At 47.3% G+C, this 23,204-nt stretch overlaps 1 protein-coding gene across 2 annotated transcripts in view; it reads left to right on the top strand.

Moving 5' to 3' along the window:
• The window catches only part of KCTD1 (potassium channel tetramerization domain containing 1), a 96,722-nt gene that overhangs the window by 20,913 nt on the left and 52,605 nt on the right, over nt 1-23,204 (top strand). The window contains exon 1 of one of the 2 annotated variants that reach the window (XM_078785391.1): nt 15,301-16,083. The exons of the other annotated variant lie outside the window; for it this stretch is intronic. Coding sequence (XP_078641517.1) covers nt 16,075-16,083 — 9 coding nt within the window. The 5' untranslated portion in view covers nt 15,301-16,074. Of the gene's footprint in view, nt 1-15,300; nt 16,084-23,204 lie in introns of those variants that run through there. 2 annotated transcript variants of the gene reach the window in all.

The raw sequence follows: 23,204 nt of genomic DNA, 5'->3' as shown, positions 1-23,204 counted from the left end.
CAGCGTCATCAGGACATTCAGTGTGAGTTCCCAGACGAACGTAATGCACAATGTACATAGGATTGCGTGATGACGTAATTTTAAATTTATGAATAAGCCACTTCGAATCGGGGCATATGGAGCATACATTAGTCTACCTGTGCACGACTTGCAGGTAGGGAGGTAGGAAATTCTAGCTACCTGCAAGTCGTGCACAGGTAGACTAATGTATGCTCCATATGCCCCGATTCGATGTGAAGCATCAGGTCACAAGCAGCAGTTGATTCCCTGATACCTGACCACCAGGTGACGCACGACGAGCACGTTCCTATGGAAATCCCGAATGTGTCGGAGCTCGAACAATTCACGAACAATTCATTTGGAATGCTGTTTGGAGACATGGAATTATTGGATGCAGAATTCCACAATGTGCATGTTCAGAGGTCGAGATGAACTTTCGAGCTAGCACAGGACGCAGGTTAACACCTTCGGTAGTTAACCCTCTCCCTGGTAGTTAACAGGAATGACTCCTTTCTAAGCAAATGCATGAACTATGGACGATTCCCTCCAGCACTTTATAACCGTCGCTCACGTTCATTATTTAAATACCACACGGTATAAACGATATAATCAAAATGCTGTTGCGTACTCCGACCTGAGGTGTTCATAGATACGGTATTCGAGAAACGTTTCAAGGTTCGAATCGGTCCTGGATACGTGTCCATTCCATCGCAGGTATTCATTTCGGCAAAATAACCACGTTCCCTGATGATAGCCTTGTTATTTCAGTTTCATTCATTCCGGGTCACACGTTGCAATGACATTCCACACTTCTAGTGTTTAGTGGGAAGAAAGGGGTATCGTGCACCCCCCGGAAATCAACTTCTAATCGACGTCTCTAGATCAGAAAAAATGCGTAGAAAACGATGAGCATTGGTAACAAACTAGGGCATTGCCCGTACGTGGGTGCCCGTTCCTTGCCAAAAAAAAAAAAAACGCTACCCGTACGCTCTACCCCGCCCGTACGCCCGTAAACAAAAAATAACAACGCTCTTCGCTTCCGCCCTTCGCTCTGACTGAATTGGGAGAAATAATGCGCATAAGAAATCGAATTACGTACCGTAATGGCGGTCAGCTCGTAACGCGCACACTGTCCGGAAGTTCGCATATCGCATATCTATCTATCTATCTATTAATGCCCATTTATTCAATTATCGCCAACGTATTTTGGCTTTTTGCAATTTAATCGCAAGGAAAAGTAGAAAGAGAAGAGGGAAAAAAAGAAAAGCCTTGCCTTGCTGCAAACAGCTGCTGCAAACAACAACAACATGGAAGGCTGCACTGTCCGGAAGTTGGCATATCGCAGTTACGATTATTTTAGTGTTAATGGCCAATTATTCAATTAGCGCCAACGTATTTTGGCTGTTTGCAATTTAATCGCAAGGAAAAGTAGAAAGAGAAGAGGGAAAAAAAGAAAAGCCTTGCATTAACGCATTAACGCTTGCATTGCATTAACGGTTCGGCACACGTGATAGCTCGCTGCTCTCTGATTGGTTGAAGCGTTTTTTGGACATAGCTCGGTAGGTACTTGTCCGATTAATTACAAACCTTGAAAAGGCACATCCTCGGGTCCCCAGCAATATACCTGGCAAGTTTCAAGTATATCGGACCCGTGGTTGTCGAGAAACAGCGGTCACAGACACACAGACACACAGACAGACACACAGAGATTGCTGGAATTATAGATAGACTAGGGCATGCCCGTACTATATATATGCCCGTACTATATATCTATCTAAAATTATATCCCCCCCCCTCTATTTACATGAAATGGTTTGGTTCATTCGCAACCGCAAAGCGAACGGCGAACGGCTTGCGAGTACAGTGACAATCCCCCCCCTCTATTTACATGAATGGTTTGGTCCATTCGCAACGACCACAGAACCCCCCCCTCATGCAATGGTTTGGTCCAAAGCGAACGGCTTCCGGAGTTTGGTAAAGCAATCGCCATCGCGTGCACAAACGCGCAGGAAAGCGAATGAATCGCAAATTCGTTTTTATTAGTGATACGAATTGAATTGGGAGAAATTGGGAGATGAATGAATTGGGAGAAATAATGCGCATAAGAAATCGAATTACGTACCGTAATGGCGGTCAGCTCGTAACGCGCTCAGCTCCGCTCGTGCTCGTCTCACATCGGCCACGCCTACGCAACAAAGCGTTCTGTGATTGGCTGCCGGAAAGCGTGCTGCCGGACAGTCGTCACTGTCCGGAAGTTCGCAAATCGCAGTTAGGATGAATCGTTTTAATTTAATCGCAGTTTGAATTCGTTTTAAAACATAGTTTAACGGCAACATAGTTTTCCAACGTGAAATAAATGAATACGCTGTCAAATGTGCCGTCCGAGGCAGAGTCCGATCGCCACGTTCGGCACACGTGATAGCTCGCTGCTCTCTGATTGGTTGAAGCGTTTTTTGGACATAGCTCGGTAGGTACTTGTCCGATTAATTTCAAACCTTGAAAAGGCACATCCTCGGGTCCCCAGCAATATACCTGGCAAGTTTCAAGTATATCGGACCCGTGGTTGTCGAGAAACAGCGGTCACAGACAAACACACAGACAGACACACAGAGATTACTGGCATTATAGATAGATTGTAAAAATGTCCCACGTATCATTTTATGCAAATTAGGCCGCCATTACGGAAAAATCAATTTTTTGGCATATATCGGCTAATATTGCACATAACTCCACAAGTAAGGTGTCTAGACCCATGTTTTGAGGGTCAAGGATCATTAAAAGACCATTCCTGAAGTACCTATGCGTGTCCTTGGCAGGTAAATATGTAAATTCTAAAGTGTCGACATTACCGAAAATTTGATTTTTAGCTGTATCTTAGCCAATATTGTAGATAAGTTGACAGAGGGTTTTTTCAGTGTTTTTTTAGAGCAATACTTTCACCAATGTAACTTCTCTTTCCCATTCTCTTTCCCATTCCAGATAAGCAGTGGTGATAGAAGTGGACATTAAGCCATCATGCCCAAAAGAAACCGTAACCAGAGCGCAGATCCTGCAGCCCCCAAACACTCCCCGCCTACATGCATCCTTCATGTGCTATCCACGTCTGATCATGATAGTTTTACACCCCTCAGTAAAATCAAAGGAACTGCAAGTGAAAAACCACAGCAACTTCATAAGATCCGGGACCAACGTCTCCATCAATCACATGAGTCCCCACTCCCCATATCGTATGCAATCAGTGTGCGACCAGATTCCTACAACTCTCCCCGATGATCTGGAAAGTGTTGGGTATCACCCTCAGTGTCATCAGCACTTTACTGGCAACCTCAATCGTCTGGGAGGTGACACAGAACCAGAAGCATCAACCTCGAAATGGCATCACTCCCCTCGTAAATTGTCTTCAGCGGGTTCCGCTGGACCCATCTTCCCACCAGAGTGCATTTTCTGTGACAAAGTAGAGATCAAAGATGGTGATCGCAAAACTGAGCGAGTGGAAGTCTTCTCATCTTGGAAGAACAAAGAAAATGCATGGGAGCAAATCGAATCACGGGCCGAGAAAATGGGGCTAGTTCGACTTCATCGACGGGTGAAAAACAAAGACCTCTTTGCTGTCGAGGCCAAACACCATCCATCATGCTTGAGAGCTTTCCGCACAGCGTTCGCCAACTACGAGCGCGGGATTCGTAGAGCCGAAAGAGCAATTAATACCGAGCATGCTCGCATGTCAGCCGCCCACAACAAGGCACTCGTCTCGGTACTGGAGCACATTCAAACTCAAGTTGTCCAGCAGAATGAGATCCTACGGCTATCTTCCTTGCGCTTGCTCTATGTTGAAGAACTGAAACGGAATGGGTACGAGAACTCGAACTATCGCTCTGAGAAACTACTGAAACGACTACAGAATGACCCAATCAAGAACCATGTCTCATTCACGAAGGTCGGTCACGACAAAGTTGATGCAATTTCATTCTGCCCCGTGTACAGCTCGAATATCACTATTTCTAATGCTATTACATGAGCTTACACTCTCGGAAGCGCAGACAAGTACCAAGATGTCGCTCTCCTTCTTCGTTGTAATATTCTATGGGCTTTCAGAGAGTCCAAAGGCCTACCATGGCCGCAAACAGCTGACGACATGGAGCTCAGTTCTGAAAAGCTCCTACCTCCAGACCTCGTCCGGTTCCTCAGCATGGTTATGGCCGGCAAGGAAGACGTGGAGACAAGCGAAAAGATGAAGCGTCTGGTATTCTCCATCGGGCAAGACCTGTGCCGTGCAGTGTCGGAGGGAAAATGGAAGTTACCAAAGCGCGTGATTCTCTGTGTGACTGTCAGGCACTTGTTCCGAAGCAAGCAGCTCACCATGATATTGCACCAGCCTGGCCACTCTGAGAGCTACGATTTTGGTTTAGAATTGGAAACTGCCCTGGCCAAGGCACTGCACGAAGTATCAACCTATCTGACGCCACAAATCGTGACAGGAGAGGGCAACATCGTATTCCACTGTGAGTGGGACAACTTGAATAAAACCACTACGAATGTGCACGGCAGCAACATTGTCAACAGTGCTGGAGGAATCATGGTGTAGGAGGTCAATCCTGGGTTGGAGAGCCACAAGTTGCGAACGCTACCTATCATGGACAAGTCGCAACAGCGTAGTCTGAAAGTCGACACACCAGAAACTCTCCCACCCTTGCACTTCACTCGCGCGTCGGCCCAAAGTTTCCCGACCCCTGACACAGATATCTTTGTGATTCTTCACTACCACGCTCACGCGATCAAGCTGACTGTATACCTGGATACGGGGTCAGGGAAACATCGACAACTACTCAACCTCTCTGAGCTCGCAGAATCCCTGGGAGAAGACTACTGCGGCACTCTTCTTGGGTTCTATGTACTCAGTGGAGAGGACTGCACCAGTGCACCAGTTCCTTCAAAGGCAAGGGGAAGGTGGGGCCCCCGAAAAAGCTGGAGAAGAACCCCAGGTTTCACAAGGCCTTCAGGCAACTCGGTGATGACTGGAACATCAAGCCACAGGTGCTGAAGCAGTTGGAACAGTTCACCTGCCTGATGTACGGACAGAGTCGAGAGTCTTCGGTGGACATCATCCGTACCAAGCTGCTGCGCAAAATGGTGGGGGAGGACAAGAAACTCACTTCCAAGTCTAAGGTCGACCTGGCTCGCCTTCCTCCCTGCCAGTCTGCTCTGAAGTCGCACATCCAGCGTGTGAACCACCACGTTGCCTTGTACAAGCGAGCTGACGAACCCATTGTAGAAAAGCCAAAACCCTACGATGAGGGGCAGGGATGGATGAGGACTGACGAAGGCGTGTTGGAACCGGTGTGGTCCTGCGGTCCTGTCCTACCAACCTCGCTTGTTGATCTTCTGGACACTGAAGATCGTGAAGAAGAGGAGGAGGAGGAAGAAGAGGACGAGTTTGACTTTGTCTTTGATGATTTCATTGAAAGCGACGATGATTGATTGATCTGATAGTGGACCTGTGATCGCAAAAATAACACCATTTGTGAAATCATTGCCCTGAAAAACCCCTCTTAACTTATCTACAATATTGGCTAAGATACAGCGAAAAATCAAATTTTTGGTAATGCCGGCACTTTAGAATTTACATGTTTACATGCCAAGGACACACATAGTTACTTCAGGAATGGTTCTTTAATGATCCTTGACCCTTAAAACATGGGTCTAGACACCTTACTTGTGCAGTTATGTGCAATATTGGCCGAGATATGGCAAAAAAAGATTTTTCGGTAATGGCGGCACTAATTTGCATACTAGTATGCCACGGACACATGTGGTCACTTCAAGAATAGTTTTATTATAGTCTTTGACCCTCAAAACATGGGTCTAGACACCTTATTTGTTCAGTTATCTGCAGTAATGGCTGAGATATAGTGAAAAATAGATTTTTCGGTAATGGCGGCACAAATTTGCATAAAAATGATACGTGGGACATTTTTACAATTTGTTACCAATGCTCATCGTTTTCTACACATTTTTTCTGATCTAGAGACGTCGATTAGAAGTTGATTTCCGGGGGGTGCACGATACCCCTTTCTTCCCACTAAACTATTCCGGCACCGGTTATTCGCTACAAGTTATGTTGTTGTTTCGTATGCAGCCTGTGGCTGCTGGTTGCATCATTTTTATGGAAGTGCGTTTGTGCCGCTGATGCAGTGCCCCAATTACCGGTGAGCTGGTACTCAATTTGCCGACCTCCGAAATATGACAAGCAGAGTCAACCCCCCTGGCGTTAATTCAACGATCGACTGGGATTCAAGCTCAGGATCCGAGGATCCCAAACCAGCACCCTAACCATAAGCAAACACCAGGCTTACTACATGGTATGATGTATCTTCTTACCATGATACTCCATACAATGAGACATATACCGTGAAACTATATACCAAGAGACTATATATTGTGAGACTATATACTGTGAGACTATATACTGTGGGACTATATACTATGGGACTATATACTATGGGACTATATACTATGGGACTATATACTATGGGACTATATACTATGGGACTATATACTATGGGACTATATACTATGGGACTATATACTATGGGACTATATACTATGGGACTATATACTATGGGACTATATACTATGAGACTATATACCATGAGACTATACACATAGGGGTGTATATCGGGGTGTACATAGGGGTACATATCGGGGTGTACATATGGGTACATATCGGGGTGCACATATGGGTACATATCGGGGTGCACATATGGGTGCATATCGGGGTGTACATATGGGTACATATCGGGGTGCACATATGGGTACATATCGGGGTGCACATATGGGTGCATATCGGGGTGTACATAGGGGTGCATATCGGGGTGCACATATGGGTACATATCGGGGTGCACATATGGGTACATATTGGGGTGCACATATGGTACATATCGGGGTGCACATATGGGTACATATCGGGGTGCACATATGGGTACATGTCGGGGTGCACATATGGGTACATATCGGGGTGCACATATCGGGGTGCACATGTGGGTACATATCGGGGTGCACATAGGGGTGCACAAAGGGGTGCACATTGGGGTGCACAAAGGGGTGCAAATCAGGTTGCACATAGGGGTACATATCGGGGTGCATATGGCCGTTTTCACCAACTTGCAACGTTGTGTCATACACAGGTACAATATATGTATATATCAGTTAAGGTATCAGGCCTTAATGATGGCCTTAAGATGCCTGTTGTGTGCGTTGTGTAGATAAGGTATCAGGTATCATATTTGACGGGGTAATCTTCTCCTGTGCTTGAAGAGACCATAATGATGCACTCCAGCAACGTGTCGTCCTCGTTATGCTGTCCGAGCTAAAGAATCAGAGGTGGAACAACCGTGGGACAAGAAAGGTGCCGTGTAGGGAGCAAAGGTATAAAATGTGTTTATTACCTACACCACCAAAGTTGGTTGGAAGTTATGTTTTCACCCCTGTCTGTCTGTCTGTCGTTTGTGAACAAAATATCTCAAAAAGTTGTGGACGGATTCGGACGAAATTTGGCAGAGATGTAGCGTATGTGACAAGGACGAAATTATTAGATTTTGGTGACGATTTGGATCCGGCTAGTAGAATTCTTCAGTGATTCTTCACCATTGGGAGTAGGGCCAAAACCGATACATAGCAGGATATCTCAAAAAGTTGTGGACGGATTTGGACTAAACATGGTGGACAGGTTGGGTGTCTGACAAGGACGATTCGATTCGATTTTGTTGAAGATCTGAATATGGATTCGGATTTGAGAATTATTTAATTTTTTAAGTGATTCTTTAACATTGAGTGATATACCCAACCAGGTGGAGGTATGCTCTCTACTGAGTGTCGTTCTAGTTTAATATGTGATTATGAGTAGTGTAATTGTGTTAATAAATGAATGTAAATTAATTATATTCGTGAAGCATCTTAAATACGCATCAAAGTTAAATTGTGGGTCGAGTCACGGTAGCTGTCCAACCAATCAGTGGGAAGGACACACACACACACACACACACACACACACACACACACACACACACACACACACACACACACACACACACACACACACACACACAATCACGTTAAGATTAAGTTGAAATTTTGTTTTTACAACTGAATAAAATGGGTTGTTTTTTTTAACATATGGGCAGTCAGCCTACTTTGTACTGTCGCAGGTGGTTGTTTAATCACTCACTGTATATAATCTACTCCGCATTTAACTCGAGGTAGCTGTTTGTTTGTTTTTACCTCCGCCACCCAAGGTGTATGGAGGTTATGTTTTCACCCCACCCAAGGTGTTTGTTACTTTCAAAATCGAAGATTTTTGAAGTATATTGGTCGGTTGCGTTTTTGGTTCTGTCTGTCTGTCTGTTTGTCTGTCTGTCTGTCTGTCACCGGCCTACAGGTCACAATTCAAAAGCGATCGTTACGAAACTTCACCAAGTTGTGTAGGTCGTCCCTATTGAGGAGCCTCTTGTATTTGGGGTCAAAAGGTCAAAAGGTCAACATAGGCCAAAGGTCACCAACTTTGCCAAATTTCTAAAATCCTCAATTTTCATCCGATTGACTTGAAATTTGAAGAGGACTTGCATATCTGGTGATTGAATTCAACCACCAAGTATTTTTGAGGTCAACTTAGGCCAAAAGGTCAACATGGGCCAAATTTCTAAAATCCTCAATTTTCATCCGATTGACTTGAAATTTGAAGACCACTTGCATATCTGCTCACTGAATTCAACCACCAAGTACTTTTGAGGTCAGCATAGGCCAAATGGTCAACATAGGCCAAATTTCTAAAATCCTCAATTTTCATCCAATTGACTTGAAATTTGAAGAGGACTTGCATATCTGGTCACTGAATTCAACCACCAACTATTTTTGAGGTCAACATAGGCCAAGTCTTAAAAACCCTCAATTTTCATCCGATTTACTTGAAAATTGAACAGCATTTGCACATTGAGTCACTAAATAGGGAAACGAACTATTTTTGAGGTCAAAAGGTCAAAGGTCAACTGAGGGTCAACCTTCCAAAATCATCATTTTTCATCTGAAAAATCATCACTTTTCTTCCTATTGACTTGAGCTTTGATCAAGATTGTCAATTTTAATCTTGATGAAATGGACAATTTGCTGTATCAATGGAATTTTTTTCTTGGGGGGGGGGGGGGGGGAGGGCGGATTTTGCAAGTATCGTGCTCCGCATGACGTCTTCTTGTTACTTGCAAAATCGAAGATTTTTCAAGTCTATTGGTCGGTTGTGTTTGTGGTTCTGTCTGTCTGTCTGTCTGTCTGTTTGTTTGTTTGTTTGTCACCGGCCTACAGGTCACAATTTTCAACCGATCTTCACCAAACTTCACCAAATGGTAGAGTTGGCCAAAAGCCAGAAGCCTATTGTTTTTGGGGTCAATAGGTCTAAAGGTCAACATAGGCCAAAGGTCACCAACTTTGCTGAATTTCTAAAATCCTCAATTTTCATCCGATTGACTTGAAATTTGAAGACCACTTGCATATCTGGTCACTGAATTCAACCACCAAGTATTTTTGAGGTCAACATAGACCAAATGGTCAACATAGGCCAAATTTCTAAAATCCTCAATTTTCATCCAATTGACTTGAAATTTGAAGAGGACTTGCATATCTCGTCACTGAATTCAACCACGTATTATATTTTAGGTAAACACAGGCCAAAAGGTCAACATAGGCCAAATTCCTAAAATCACCAATTTTCATTTGATTGACTTGAACTTCTAAGAGGATTTATATATACTAGGGCATGCCCGTACTATATATAAGCTAGGACGTGCCCGTACGTGGGTGCCCGTTCCTTGCCAAAAAAAAAAAAAAAAAAAAATTTGTGGAGGGGTGTGTGTGTGTAAACATCCTAGGGCGTGCCCGTACGTGGGTGCAAAAAAACATGCGTGCAAACAACAACAACAAAAAAAAACTTTGAAACCACGTGGCAGTAACGACCACAGAACCCCCCCCCTCTATTTACATGAATGGTTTGGTCCATTCGCAACGACCACAGAACCCCCCCCCCTCTATTTACATGCAATGGTTTGGTCCATTCGCAACGCCAAAGCGAACGGCGAACGGCTAAATCGCCATAGCTCGGTAAGTACTTGTCCGATTAATATGAAACCTTGAAAAGGCACATCCTCGGGTCCCCAGCAATATACCTGGCAAGTTTAAAGTATATCGGACCCGTGGTTGTCGAGAAACAGCGGTCACAGACAAACATACAAACACACATACACACATACACACATACACACATACACACATACACACATACACACAGAGATTAATGGAATTATAGATAGACTAGGGCATGCCCGTACTATATATAAGCTAGGACGTGCCCGTACGTGGGTGCCCGTTCCTTGCCAAAAAAAAAAAAAAAAAAAAATTTGTGTAGGGGTGTGTGTGTGTAAACATCCTAGGGCGTGCCCGTACGTGGGTGCAAAAAAACATGCGTGCAAACAACAACAAAAAAAAACTTTGAAACCACGTGGCAGTAACGACCACAGAACCCCCCCCTCTATTTACATGAATGGTTTGGTCCATTCGCAACGACCACAGAACCCCCCCCCTCTATTTACATGAAATGGTTTGGTCCAAAGCGAACGGCTTGCGGTGTTTGGTAAAGAAATCGCCATAGCTCGGTAAGTACTTGTCCGATTAATTTCAAACCTTGAAAAGGCACATCCTCGGGTCCCCAGCAATATACCTGGCAAGTTTAAAGTATATCGGACCCGTGGTTGTCGAGAAACAGCGGTCACAGACAAACATACAAACACACATACACACATACACACATACACACATACACACAGAGATTAATGGAATTATAGATAGATGGTCACTGAATTCAACCACCATCTATCTTTGAGGTCAACATAGGCCAAAAGGTCAACATAGGCCAAATTTTTAATATCCTTAATTTTCATCCGATTGACTTGAAAATTGAACAGCATTTGCACATTGAGTCACTAAATAGGGAAACTATTTTTGAGGTCAAAAGGTCAAAGGTCAACTCAGGGTCAACCTTCTAAAATCATCATTTTTCATCCTGTTGACCCGAGCTTTGATCAAGATTGTAAATTTTAATCTTCATGAAATGGACAATTTGCTGTATCAACGGAAAACTTTTGGGGGGGGGGGGGGGAGGGGCGGATTTTGCGAGTATCGTGCTCCGCATGACGCCTTCTTGTTTGTTTGTTTGTTTGTCACTGGCCAACAGGTCACAATTCTAAACCGATCGTCACGAAACTTCACCAAGTTGTAGAGGTCGTCCCAATTGAGAAGCCTATTCATTTTGAAGTCAAAGGTCAAAGGTCATCTGGCGGTCAATTTAGTAAAATCACCATTTTAATCCCAGTGATTTTAAAATTGAACAGCATTTGCATATCGAGTCACTAAATGGGAAAACCAACTATTTTTGAGGTCAAAAGGTTAAAGGTCAACTCAAGGTCAAATTTCCAAAATCATAAATTTTCATCTGAAAATCCGTCAATTTTCATCCGATTGAATTCAAAATTTAACAGCATTTGCACATTGAGTCACTAAATAGGAAAACCAACTATATTTGAGGTCAAAAGGTCAAAGGTAAACTCAAGGTCAAACTGTTAAAGTCATCCATTTTCATCCAAAAATCGTCACTTTTCATCCTATTGACCCGAACTTTGATCAAGATCGTCAATTTGAATCTTGCGGAAATGGACAATTTGCTGTATCAATGGAGGGGGGGGGGGGGGGGGGCGGGTTTTGCAAGTATTGTGCTCCGCATGACGTATTTGTGTTTGTTTGTGAACAAGATATCTCAAAAAGCTGTGGACGGATTTGGATCAAATTTGGCAGAGATATAGCGTATGTGACAAGGACGAGATGCTTAGATTTTGGTGAAGATCTGAATATGGATTCGGATACGAGAATTATTTAATTTCTAAGTGATTCTTCACCATTGAGAGATCGGGCGAAAAGCGATAAATAACATGATATTAAAAAAAGTTACGGACGAGTTATGACTAAACTTGGTGGATGAGTTGGTTTGGTGACAAGAACAAGCCGTTTAGATTTTGGTGAAGATCTGAATATGGATTCGGATACGAGAATTATTTAATTTCCAAGTGATTCTTCACCATTGAGAGATCGGGCGAAAAGCGATAAATAACATGATATTTAATAAAGTTATGGACGAGTTGTGACTAAACTTGGTGGATGAGTTGGTTTGGTGACAAGAACAAGCCGTTTAGATTTTGGTTCAGGTCCGAATCCAGATCCGGCCTATCAGTGGAATACAAAAGGTAGACAGTTCAGCCTCGCTCTTTCCCGAGTACCGTTCTAGTTTAATTGTGTGGAGTGATGGGTCACCTTTACAGATAGATACCCAAGGTTTGCATTTAAGTAAGTACATGGTTAGTGAGGAGTTTAGTAAAATGATTTCAATATCGGAATACGTTGCATTTGAATTGCAAGTCAGGTGTGCTCGGCCTGCCAGGAACCACATTGCGTACGTAATCAGAATGACAAATGAATTAACGGCGTGTGGTGCCTCCAAGTGAGTTCAGAATAAAGGAAAATAATGATAGGTAAATGACCCCGTTAGCCCCAAGGGTAAGCACTAGACCGTCATGGCCGCGGGTCTTCTCCGCGAAAGGACGCGGGGCATGGATCGCGTGCTACCTGCTGGGTGGAGCACCTTTGTGCAGGAGTTTGATACGTTTTATGGGAAACCTTGGGATCGTTGAATACAACAGAGAAACAACAAGCACGCTCAGTGGTGTAATGGTCCGCTCTATATCTGGGAGGTCGGTGGTTCGAATCCCGAACGAGTCATTCCAAATACCTTTAAAATGGTCCGGGCTGCTTCGTTGCTCGACGCTCAGTATTTGAAAGGAGAGAGCACCGACAAAACAACAATAGGTTGGTAAACATCACTAAAGGGCCTTTAATGGTCTCCCGCGTCGAAAAGTTATTTGCAAAGTTGCGCTCACGTGCATCGATATCTACCCCGAGGTCTACCTGCCTTGCTCTACCTGTACTCACCCGGCAGGTCAACAGGGGTTTGTACCGAGAGGTCCGCCTAACTCGTGCAAACGTAGTCGGTTGGGGTTAAATGGAACAAAACCACAGTCTCCTTTCAGCTGCATAGTCACGTGACGTGGCAAGGCTCACACCACGCTCACGTGACGTGGCAATGCTCACACCACGCTCACGTGGCAAGGCTCACACCGCGCTCACGTGACGTGGCAAGGCTCACACTGCGCTCACGTGACGTGGCAAGGCTCACACTGCGCTCACGTGATGTGGCAAGGCTCACACTGCACTCACGTGACTTGGCAAGGCGCAAACCGCGCTCACGTGACGTGGCAAGGCTCACATCGCGCTCACGTGACGTGGCAAGGCTCACACCGCGCTCACGTGATGTGGCAAGGCTCACACCGCGCTCACGTGTCAAGGCTCACACCGCGCTCACGTGACGTGGCAAGGCTCACACCGCGCTCACGTGTCAAGGCTCACACCGCGCTCACGTGACGTGGCAAGGCTCACACCGCGCTCACGTGACGTGGCAAGGCTCACACCGCACTCACGTGACGTGGCAAGGCTTACACCGCGCTCACGTGACGTGGCAAGGCTCACACCGCGCTCACGCGACGTGGCAAGGCTCACATCGCGCTCACGTGACAAGGCTCACACTGCGCTCACGTGACGTGGCAAGGCTCACACCGCGCTCACGTGGCAAGGCTCACACCGCGCTCACGTGACGTGGCAAGGCTCACACCACGCTCACGTGGCAAGGCTCACACCGCGCTCACGTGACGTGGCAAGGCTCACACCACGCTCACGTGGCAAGGCTCACACCGCGCTCACGTGACGTGGCAAGGCTCACACCGCGCTCACGTGACGTGGCAAGGCTCACACCACACTCACGTGACGTGGCAAGGCTTACACCGCGCTCACGTGACGTGGCAAGGCTCACACCGCGCTCACGCGACGTGGCAAGGCTCACATCGCGCTCACGTGACAAGGCTCACACTGCGCTCACGTGACGTGGCAAGGCTCACACTGCGCTCACGTGACGTGGCAAGGCTCACACTGCGCTCACGTGATGTGGCAAGGCCCACACCGCGCTCACGTGATGTGGCAAGGCTCACACCGCGCTCACGTGTCAAGGCTCACACCGCGCTCACGTGACGTGGCAAGGCTCACACCGCGCTCACGTGGCAAGGCTCACACCGCGCTCACGTGACGTGGCAAGGCTCACACCACGCTCACGTGGCAAGGCTCACACCGCGCTCACGTGACGTGGCAAGGCTCACACCGCACTCACGTGACGTGGCAAGGCTTACACCGCGCTCACGTGACGTGGCAAGGCTCACACCGCGCTCACGCGACGTGGCAAGGCTCACATCGCGCTCACGTGACAAGGCTCACACTGCGCTCATGTGACGTGGCAAGGCTCACACTGCGCTCACGTGGCAAGGCTCACACCGCGCTCACGTGACGTGGCAAGGCTCACACCATGCTCACGTGGCAAGGCTCACACCGCGCTCACGTGACGTGGCAAGGCTCACACCACGCTCACGTGGCAAGGCTCACACCGCGCTCACGTGACGTGGCAAGGCTCACACGGCGCTCACGTGACGTGGCAAGGCTCACACCACACTCACGTGACGTGGCAAGGCTCACACCACACTCACGTGACGTGGCAAGGCTTACACCGCGCTCACGTGACGTGGCAAGGCTCACATCGCGCTCACGTGACAAGGCTCACACTGCGCTCACGTGACGTGGCAAGGCTCACACCGTGCTCACGTGATGTGACAAGGCTTACACCACGGTCACGTGCTCGACACAACACGGCACGCACTGTACTCGCAATTACCTTTAAATGAAGCGCAACCCGAACGGACTACTTTCTGATCGTCTCTGTTTATACTGTTAGCGATTGTCGGGTTGACTGATCCTTTGAATACCCGCTGTCCCATGAATCTCACGCGGTTTTGGATCTCTGTCCGGACTTGCACCTGGTGGTTCAAACGGTTTTTTTGGCATCCGATCTTGCGACTTGATAACCGTCTCAAACGTTATCTGAAACTTCAAACGTCATAGAGTACCAAACGCCGTGTGTGTGCGGGTGGTGAGCTCGAGTGCTGCATTGTGGGTAAATTTTTTTTATTGTAACGGACGACCACCGTGGTCCCTGCTCACATGTCGAAGCCCACGTGCGAGTTCAGTCCAGTGGGCCCCGCCCCCTCCGCCAAGGCCACAGGGAGGAGCGATTCGGGAGGTTCTCCATGATGTTTGTTTTGTATTAAATAACTTACAACACCGGGTTCGAGACTTGGAGTGGAACATCGCCGGGAGGGGACGGGATTCCACAAACGGGCACAACGCACCATGGTTCGTCCACCCGAACCAGGCGACCGACGCTCCGTGTTCGCGAGGGCTTTGTAAAAGTTTCCAAGGACGGCCCTCGGCTACACGGACGCGGGCGGCGTTGGTGAGCGCGAAGTGCGGCCCGTGGTGCGAGTAGCGGAGGGAATGCTGCGGGTGCCCCGCGGGCATGCGGGGCTGGGCGGTGGGGACGCGCGGGCGGGGCGTGGGTGCGAGGGGGAGGGGTTGCGCGCTCCTGGCCCCCAGGTCCGCCCCGGGTCACAGAACGCGACGGGACCCGCCTCGCAGCGAACGTTCGGCTAGCGCGGAGAGAGAACCGCGTGAGACGTCGCCGGACAAGATCGGAGCGTGAACCCTCCTCCCTCTCCCGCTTTTCATCGCTCTGGGCTGCGCTTCTTGGCTCTCGGCGCCTCCTCGGAGGTGAGCGGGAGAAGACGCGCCGGTAAAACGACCTCCGCCGAGAGGAAGAGGAGTCTTCAGCGTCACGAGGACGACGAGGTGGAACCGGCGCCGGCTCGACTCTACCGGCTGTGCCCGGGGCGAGCTCGGGCTTCGGGTGCCGTGGATTGCGTGGCGGGACGAGCGGCGAGTCTGGGGATCCGAGAGCGAGACAAGGAGCGCAGCCCGCGGGTCACCGGCGGGTGGATGTTCCAGGTAAGGAGGGTCCGGGTCGGGCAGATGGGAGTGGAACGGGAGGGCGGTGCCGGTCGTGTCCCGGGGCATGGTGGCGGGTGCGGAAAGATCCCTCCGCTCACAACCCTACCCAGACGGACGTTAGGGAGTGCGACAAACGCTGGGAGGAGGTACAAATTGGTGTCTACGTCGATAGGGTGGCGGAGAAAGGGCTTTCGTCCCACACCTTCGAGCAGATGAAAACTGAGTGGGATAAGGTGCGAGAGGAAATGCACTTCAAGGTATACCTGTGCACGTACCGTATAGGACGATTATCATATCTACTACTACTACTACTTTTCCCGCTCCAATTTATTCATTACCACCTTGTGCATTCCACCGGAAAAGTTTTTGGTCTAAGGCTTTCACGAACCAGTTGGCCAGGCGTAACTGTTGACCGAAGGTGATTCGAGCTGGGATGTCCGAATGTGTAATTTGTGGAATTAAACAACCCTGAACCCTAAACCACTACCCAAACCGCTACGACCCAAACCTCTACTACCCAAACCCCCACTACCCAAACCGCTACTACCTAAACCTCCACTACCTAAACCCACACTACCTAAACCTCCACTACCCAAACCTCCACTACCCAAACCGCTACTACCTAAACCTCCAATACCTAACCCCCCACTACCCAAACATCCACTACCCAAACCGCTAATACCTAAACCTCCACTACCTAAACCTCCACTACCTAAACCCACACTACCTAAACCCACACTACCCAAACCTCCACTACCCAATCCCCCACTACCCCCAATCCTTAACCCCTACCCAAACATTTGACCACTACCCAAACCCTTTACTACTACCCTAACGTTTACCCCAAATGATAAAGTGCGAGAAGTGTTAAAAAAGTTCTCCGGAGATGATGCTGAACACGTGAACCTCTTGTTTTTCCATACCCAAGTGTCGTTGGAGTGAAAAGTTGTTCTAAATTAATAGATTATTAAATAAACTGGAACACCAAAGTATGATGATGGATGGGATGGTGCTTCCCAGACTTTGTGTGAGTTTCCCGTTCTGGGAATATTTTGAACGTTCGTGTCATCTCACTCGGCTCGTGTCCCTTTGATTTCCCATCCGTGACTTATTCTCCAACGCCCGTTTACCCCCAAAATGTGTCACCTTGTTCTTCCATGAGTCTCGATCTTGTACACAGAAGAATGATTTTCAAAATACCACTTCGAGTTGAGGTGAGTGAGAGGGTGCACATCGAGGTATTGAGGGACAGAGGTATCACATGGGCCTTGAGGGATGGCACATCACATAGGTTTTGAGGGATACCCAACCACAGTTATATTAACTAGGGCATTGCCCGTACTATATCTATATCTAAAATTATATCCCCCCCCTCTATTTACATGAAATGGTTTGGTCCAAAGCGAACGGCTTGCGAGTACGGTGACAATCCCCCCCCTCTATTTACATGCAATGGTTCGGTCCAAAGCGAACGGCTTCCGGAGTTTGGTAAAGAAATCGCCATCGCGTGCACAAACGCGCAGGAAAGCGAATGAATCGCAAATTCGCAAATTCGAATCGCAAATTCGTTTTAAAACATAGTTTAACGCCAACATAGTTTGCAAACGTGAAATAAATGAATACGCTCTCAAATGTGCCATCCGAAGCAGAGTGTGCCCGCCACGTTCGGCACACGCGATCGTTCGCTGCTCTCTGATTGGTTGAATCGTTTTTTGGACATAGCTCGGTAAGTAATTGTCCGATTAATATGAAACCTTGAAAAGGCACATCCTCGGGTCCCCAGCAATATACCTGGCAAGTTAAAAGTATATCGGACCCGTGGTTGTCGAGAAACAGCGGTCACAGACAAACAGACGTACAAACGTACAGACAGAGATTACTGGAATTATAGATAGATAACTAGAACGGCACTTATTAGACAGCATACTGTACCTCCACCTGGTTGGCCATATCACTCTGGTGAAAGATCACTTCAAAAATTAAATAATTGTCATATCCGAATCCACATTCAGATCTTCACCAAAATGGAATATATTTGTCCTTGTCAGACACCCAACCTGTCCACCAAGTTTCGTCCAAATCCATCCTCAACTTTTTGAGATATCTTGCTTTGTATCGTTTTTGTTCCAATCTCCCAATGGTGAACAATCACTTCAATAATTAAATAATTCTCATATCCGAATCCATATTCAGATCTTCACCAAAATTGAATCGATTCTTCCTTGTCAGACACCCAACCAATCCACCAAGTTTCGTCCAAATCCATCCACAACTTTTTGAGATATCCTGCTGTGTATCGTTTTTGGCCCGATGTCCCAATGGTGAAGAATCACTTGAAAGATTATAGTAGCCGGATCCGAATCCGGATCGTTACCAAAATCTAATCATTTCGTCCTTGTCACATGCGCTACAACTCTGCCAAATTTCGTCCGAATCCGTCCACAACTTCTTGAGATACTTTGTTCACAAACAAACAAACGGGCAGACAGGGGTGAAAACATAACCTCCATCCACCTTTGGTGGCGGAGGTAACTAGAAGGGCACTCAGTAGAGAGCATATGACCTCCGCCTGGTTGGTCATATCATTCAATGGTGAAGAATCACTTAAAAATTCTACGAGCTGGATTTAAACTGATCAATTAAACTTAACCACTTTTGGTGGATTGACGTAAACACCTTTGGTGGTGGAGGTAACTAGCAAAAGTACCCTGCGTTGCCGAGTAACAATGAGTCGCTTCCTGACGGGAATATGAATGAAGCGGAAGGAGAGGGAGCTGGGGAGGAGAGGAGGGAGGAGGAGCGGAAGGGGAGGGGGAGGAGAGAGAGGGAAGGGTTGGGGGATGTAGATGGGAAGGGAAGGAAGGGGGAGGGAGGAAAGGGGTGAGGAGAGGACGAGGGAAAGGGGGAGGAGAGGGCAGGAAAGGGGTATGGGAGGAGGGCAAAGGGGAAGAGGAGGGGTGAAAGGGTGAGGGGAGGGGGAGGGAAGAGAGGAGGGAGGGTGGAGGTGAGAGAGAGAAATGAGACAGGAGAGAAGAAGGGTTATGACTTCGGAAGGGAAGAAGGGTTTGGTTATGACTAACTTCCCTGAAAATGTCTGCTGCTCTTCTGCTCCAATCGGCTCATCTGATCATGTGCTTGTTAAAGTGGACATCTCTCTGACCATTCTCAGGGAGCCTGCTCAGCGTCGACGAGTCTGGCATTTCACTCAGGCCAACTGGCACGGTCTTCAAGCAGCCACCAATCATCTGGACTGGTTAAAGTGGACATCTCTCTGACCATTCTCAGGGAGCCTGCTCAGCGTTAAAGTGGACATCCCTGAAATTCTTTAAAGTCACGTCAGCAGCACCACTCATCCCTACCACCTCTGACATCAACTCATCCTGGGAATTCTTCCAAAGTAAATTGCTCTCTCTCATGCACAGATTTATCCCATCTCGTCTTCAGTTGTCATACCCTTCCTCCCGTCCATGGTACACAGAATCTTGTGGTGAGGCTGTTGCCCAGAAACAACTTGCCTTCGTCTCCTGGAAAGCAAATCCAACGGAAGGAAATCTCATTTCCTTTCACAAAGCCCGAAAGAAGTGTGTGTCCACCCTCAGGAGAGCCAGGAAACAATATCTCTCCGTTCTCAAGACCGAACTCTCTTATCTGTCTCCCTCTTACAAATCCTGGTGGCGTCTGGTCAAATCTGTTTCTGGTGTTTGTTCCCCCTCCATCCCCTCCCTTACCTCAAACGGCTACACAGCTGACTCCGCACGTGAAAAAGCTGAATGCCTCAAATCTGTGTTTGCCTCTAAATCTTGTGTCCCAAACCCATCCCTCTCTCTACCCACCATACCCAGTCATACCCAGCTGCTCCTGGACTCTTTTAAGCTCCTGCTTAAAAGGCTCCTTTCAATTCCCTCTCCAACTCATTCCACTTCAAAAAAAAATTCAATCTCTTATAATTCTTCCTCACTACATGCTCTAAACTCAGTCATTCCACCCCTCCTCTATCGTTCTTAAACGGATCGCTAACTTGAAAATCACAATAAACCCTCCTCACTCTCTGAAGACCTGGACAAAATCACAGACTGGTCAAACAAGTGGAACATGTCTTTCAATCCTGACAAATCTCACACTCTTACTATGGTCTTGCTGGCGAGGGTTCGTTTATTCTCAGCTCTCCATGCTATCCATCGAAATCGAAGTTAAGTAATTGTTCCCATTTGTATTTTCGTTATAACTATTTATTTTATGGTGTATATATTGTCTCCCGACGAAGATTTTCGGTGCAAATCTTTCATACCTGTATTGATAATCGTGTTAATTCGGGTCGTGTTTTGAGGCCTTGTAGTTGTACAGTGAACACTGTACAACCTTGAGGCTTTGTTTTTCTCTCAGCGGTCCGTGTTTTTGTGATCCAATAACTTTCGTTCTCTGTTTTCCCAATCTTTTCACCCCATAGCCCTCTTTCTTGTGTAAATCACAACTCAAAAAAATCCAAAAAAAAAACATTTCCTTCTCTGTTCTCATTCGTTTATTCATTCTTATTCGTTCGTTCGTTCGTTCGTTCTTCGACCACGTGTTTCTCCCCCATTTCCCCAGATAGATTGTCAAATTTCAACTCGTTATTTTATCGTCCATGCGTTATTGTTTTGATTATAGTTACTTTTGGTTTGAATTTCCTGTAACTTGTAATTATTTAATCGTGTTCTGCTCCTCGTGTGCGGCCTTGTAGTTGTACCCCCGTCGGTGTTTGTTATCTTAATCGTGTTTTGCTTTGCTCTTAGTTTTTTTCCCTTCTACCCCGAACATAATACTCTGTCTAACGTTCTAAATCCCCACCTCCCCCCCCCCCCCACCCCCAAAAACCAAACAAACAAAAAAAAAACCAAAAACATTTATTTTCCTTTCTCCACGTGTACTGTTGACTCATCCTGTATTTTCTGTCCAGGTGTGCTGTTCGCCCCGCCCCCATTAACTCCTTGCCATCCACCGTTTGCCCTTCACGTGACTCGTGGTGGTCCCTCTCGGCTCTCCCCCCGTTGGTATTTTTGTGCACATAAGATTGTTCACGGTTCTGTTTAAATATTATTTAAATATGTATAACCTTTCCCCCTCAGTGTTTTACTCAGTGGTATTTTACAACACGCTGTTTTTCTTCCTATTTAAAAGGCTTTTCTCAATTTCCTCTCCAACTCATTCCACCTCAAAAAAAAGAAATTCAATATCTTATACGTCGCCCTCACTACATGGTCTAAATTCACATTCATTCCATCCCTCCTCCATCATTCTGAACCGGATTGCGAACTTGAAAATCACAACAAACCCAATTTGTTTTCAATGTTCGTCTTTCATTAATCATCCACTTTCTAAACTCCCCTCTTGCCCCTCCCATCCAAATCCCTCCCCTTGCACCTACACTCCTAAACTCCCCCCTTGCCCCGCCACTCTTAAACTCCCCCCCTACCCCTCCACTCCTGAACTCCCCCCTTGCCCTTCCACTCCTGAACTCCCCCCTTGCCCTTCCCCTCCTAAACTCCCCCCTCACTCCTCCCCTTCAAAACTCCCCCCCAACCCCTCCCATTCAAATCTCCCCCCATACCATTCCTCTCCAATTCTCCCTCCTCTCCCCTCCTCCTCAAAGCTGCCTCCTCCCCACTTCGTCTCCCTTCTATCTCATACCTCCACCCCCCCAACCTTCTTCTTTCCTCTGCCCCCCCTCAAACAACCCCTCACTGTGCCTCATCCCTTCACCTTCAAACCTTTCATCCTCCTCATCCTTCCCTTTCTTGGAACTCTTCTGCAATCGCTGACACACTAACAACTGCTCTCCCTACCTCCCCCTCTCATCCTTCATCTTACCCTACTCCTCCACTCCCCTGTCCTGTACCCGATGCTCCCCCTCTCTCTTCATTAACGGTATGGACCTCAAACATCCGGGGCCTTCGCTCAAACCTGACTGATCTCTCCATACAGGTTGCTTCTGACAATCCAGACTTGATCTGCTTAACAGAGACTTTCCTCCTTCAAGATGTCTCTAATTCCTTAATGTCTCTTCCTGGTTACTCCCTCCTCCGGTATGATAGACCTGAGCCTCGTCCTGGTGGCTGGGTGGCTATCTTTATCAAAAACTCGTCTTCCTCACTCTCCTTGCACTGCCCTCTCCCCACCCCACCCCCAGGAGTACCTCTGGCTACGGCTTCCTCTCCGCTCCCACCTTTTGTTCATATGTGTTTTGTCCCGTCCTCCAACCAGTGATGACTCCCCCTCTCATTTACATTTGCTCCCCCTCTCATCTCATTTACATTTACATCTCCATTTACATTTCGCTGTCTGACAACATGGACCAACTTCTATCAACTCATCCAAACTCTCTCTTCCTCATATGTGGTGACTTCAACTGTCATCATGCCAGCTGGCTGGGTGTGGGTTCCTCTCTCACCAGCCATGGCACCTCAGCAAAGGACTTCTGCGACTCATTGGGACTGACACAATTTGTCAATTTCCCGACCCGGATCTCAGCCAATGGAGTATCTTCTCTTCTAGACTTGGTTATGACAAACTTTCCTGCAAATGTCTGCTGCTCTTCTTCTGCTCCAATCGGTTCTTCTGATCATGTGCTTGTTAAAGTGGACATCTCTCTGGCCATTCTCAGAGAGCCTCCTCAGCGCCGACGAGTCTGGCATTTTACTCAGCCTGACTGGCACGGTCTGCAAGCAGCCATCAATCATCTGGACTGGTCTCCCATCTCTACTGCCTCTGACATCAATTCTTCCTGGGAATTTTTCCAAAGCAAACTGCTCTCTCTCATGCACAGATTTATACCATCTCATCTTCGGTTGTCTGACCCTTCCTCCCGTCCATGGTACACTGAATCTTGTGGTGAGGCAGTTGCCCTGAAACAACTTGCCTTTGCCTCTTGGAAGGCAATTCCAACTGAAGGCAATCTCAGTTCCTTCCACCAAGCTCGGAACAAGTGTGTGTCTACCCTCAGGAGAGCCAGGAAGCACTATCTCTCCACACTCAAGAATGAACTCTCAAACCTGTCTCCTTCCCCCAAATCCTGGTGGCGTCTAGTCAAATCCGTTTCTGGTGTTTGTTCCCCCTCCATCCCCTCCCTTACCTCAAATGGC

The sequence above is a fragment of the Myxine glutinosa genome, chromosome 10 (genome assembly GCF_964187855.1).
Source record: "Myxine glutinosa chromosome 10, kmMyxGlut1.1, whole genome shotgun sequence".
NCBI lineage: Eukaryota > Metazoa > Chordata > Myxini > Myxiniformes > Myxinidae > Myxine > Myxine glutinosa.
This window is presented reverse-complemented; position numbering and strand designations above follow the sequence as displayed.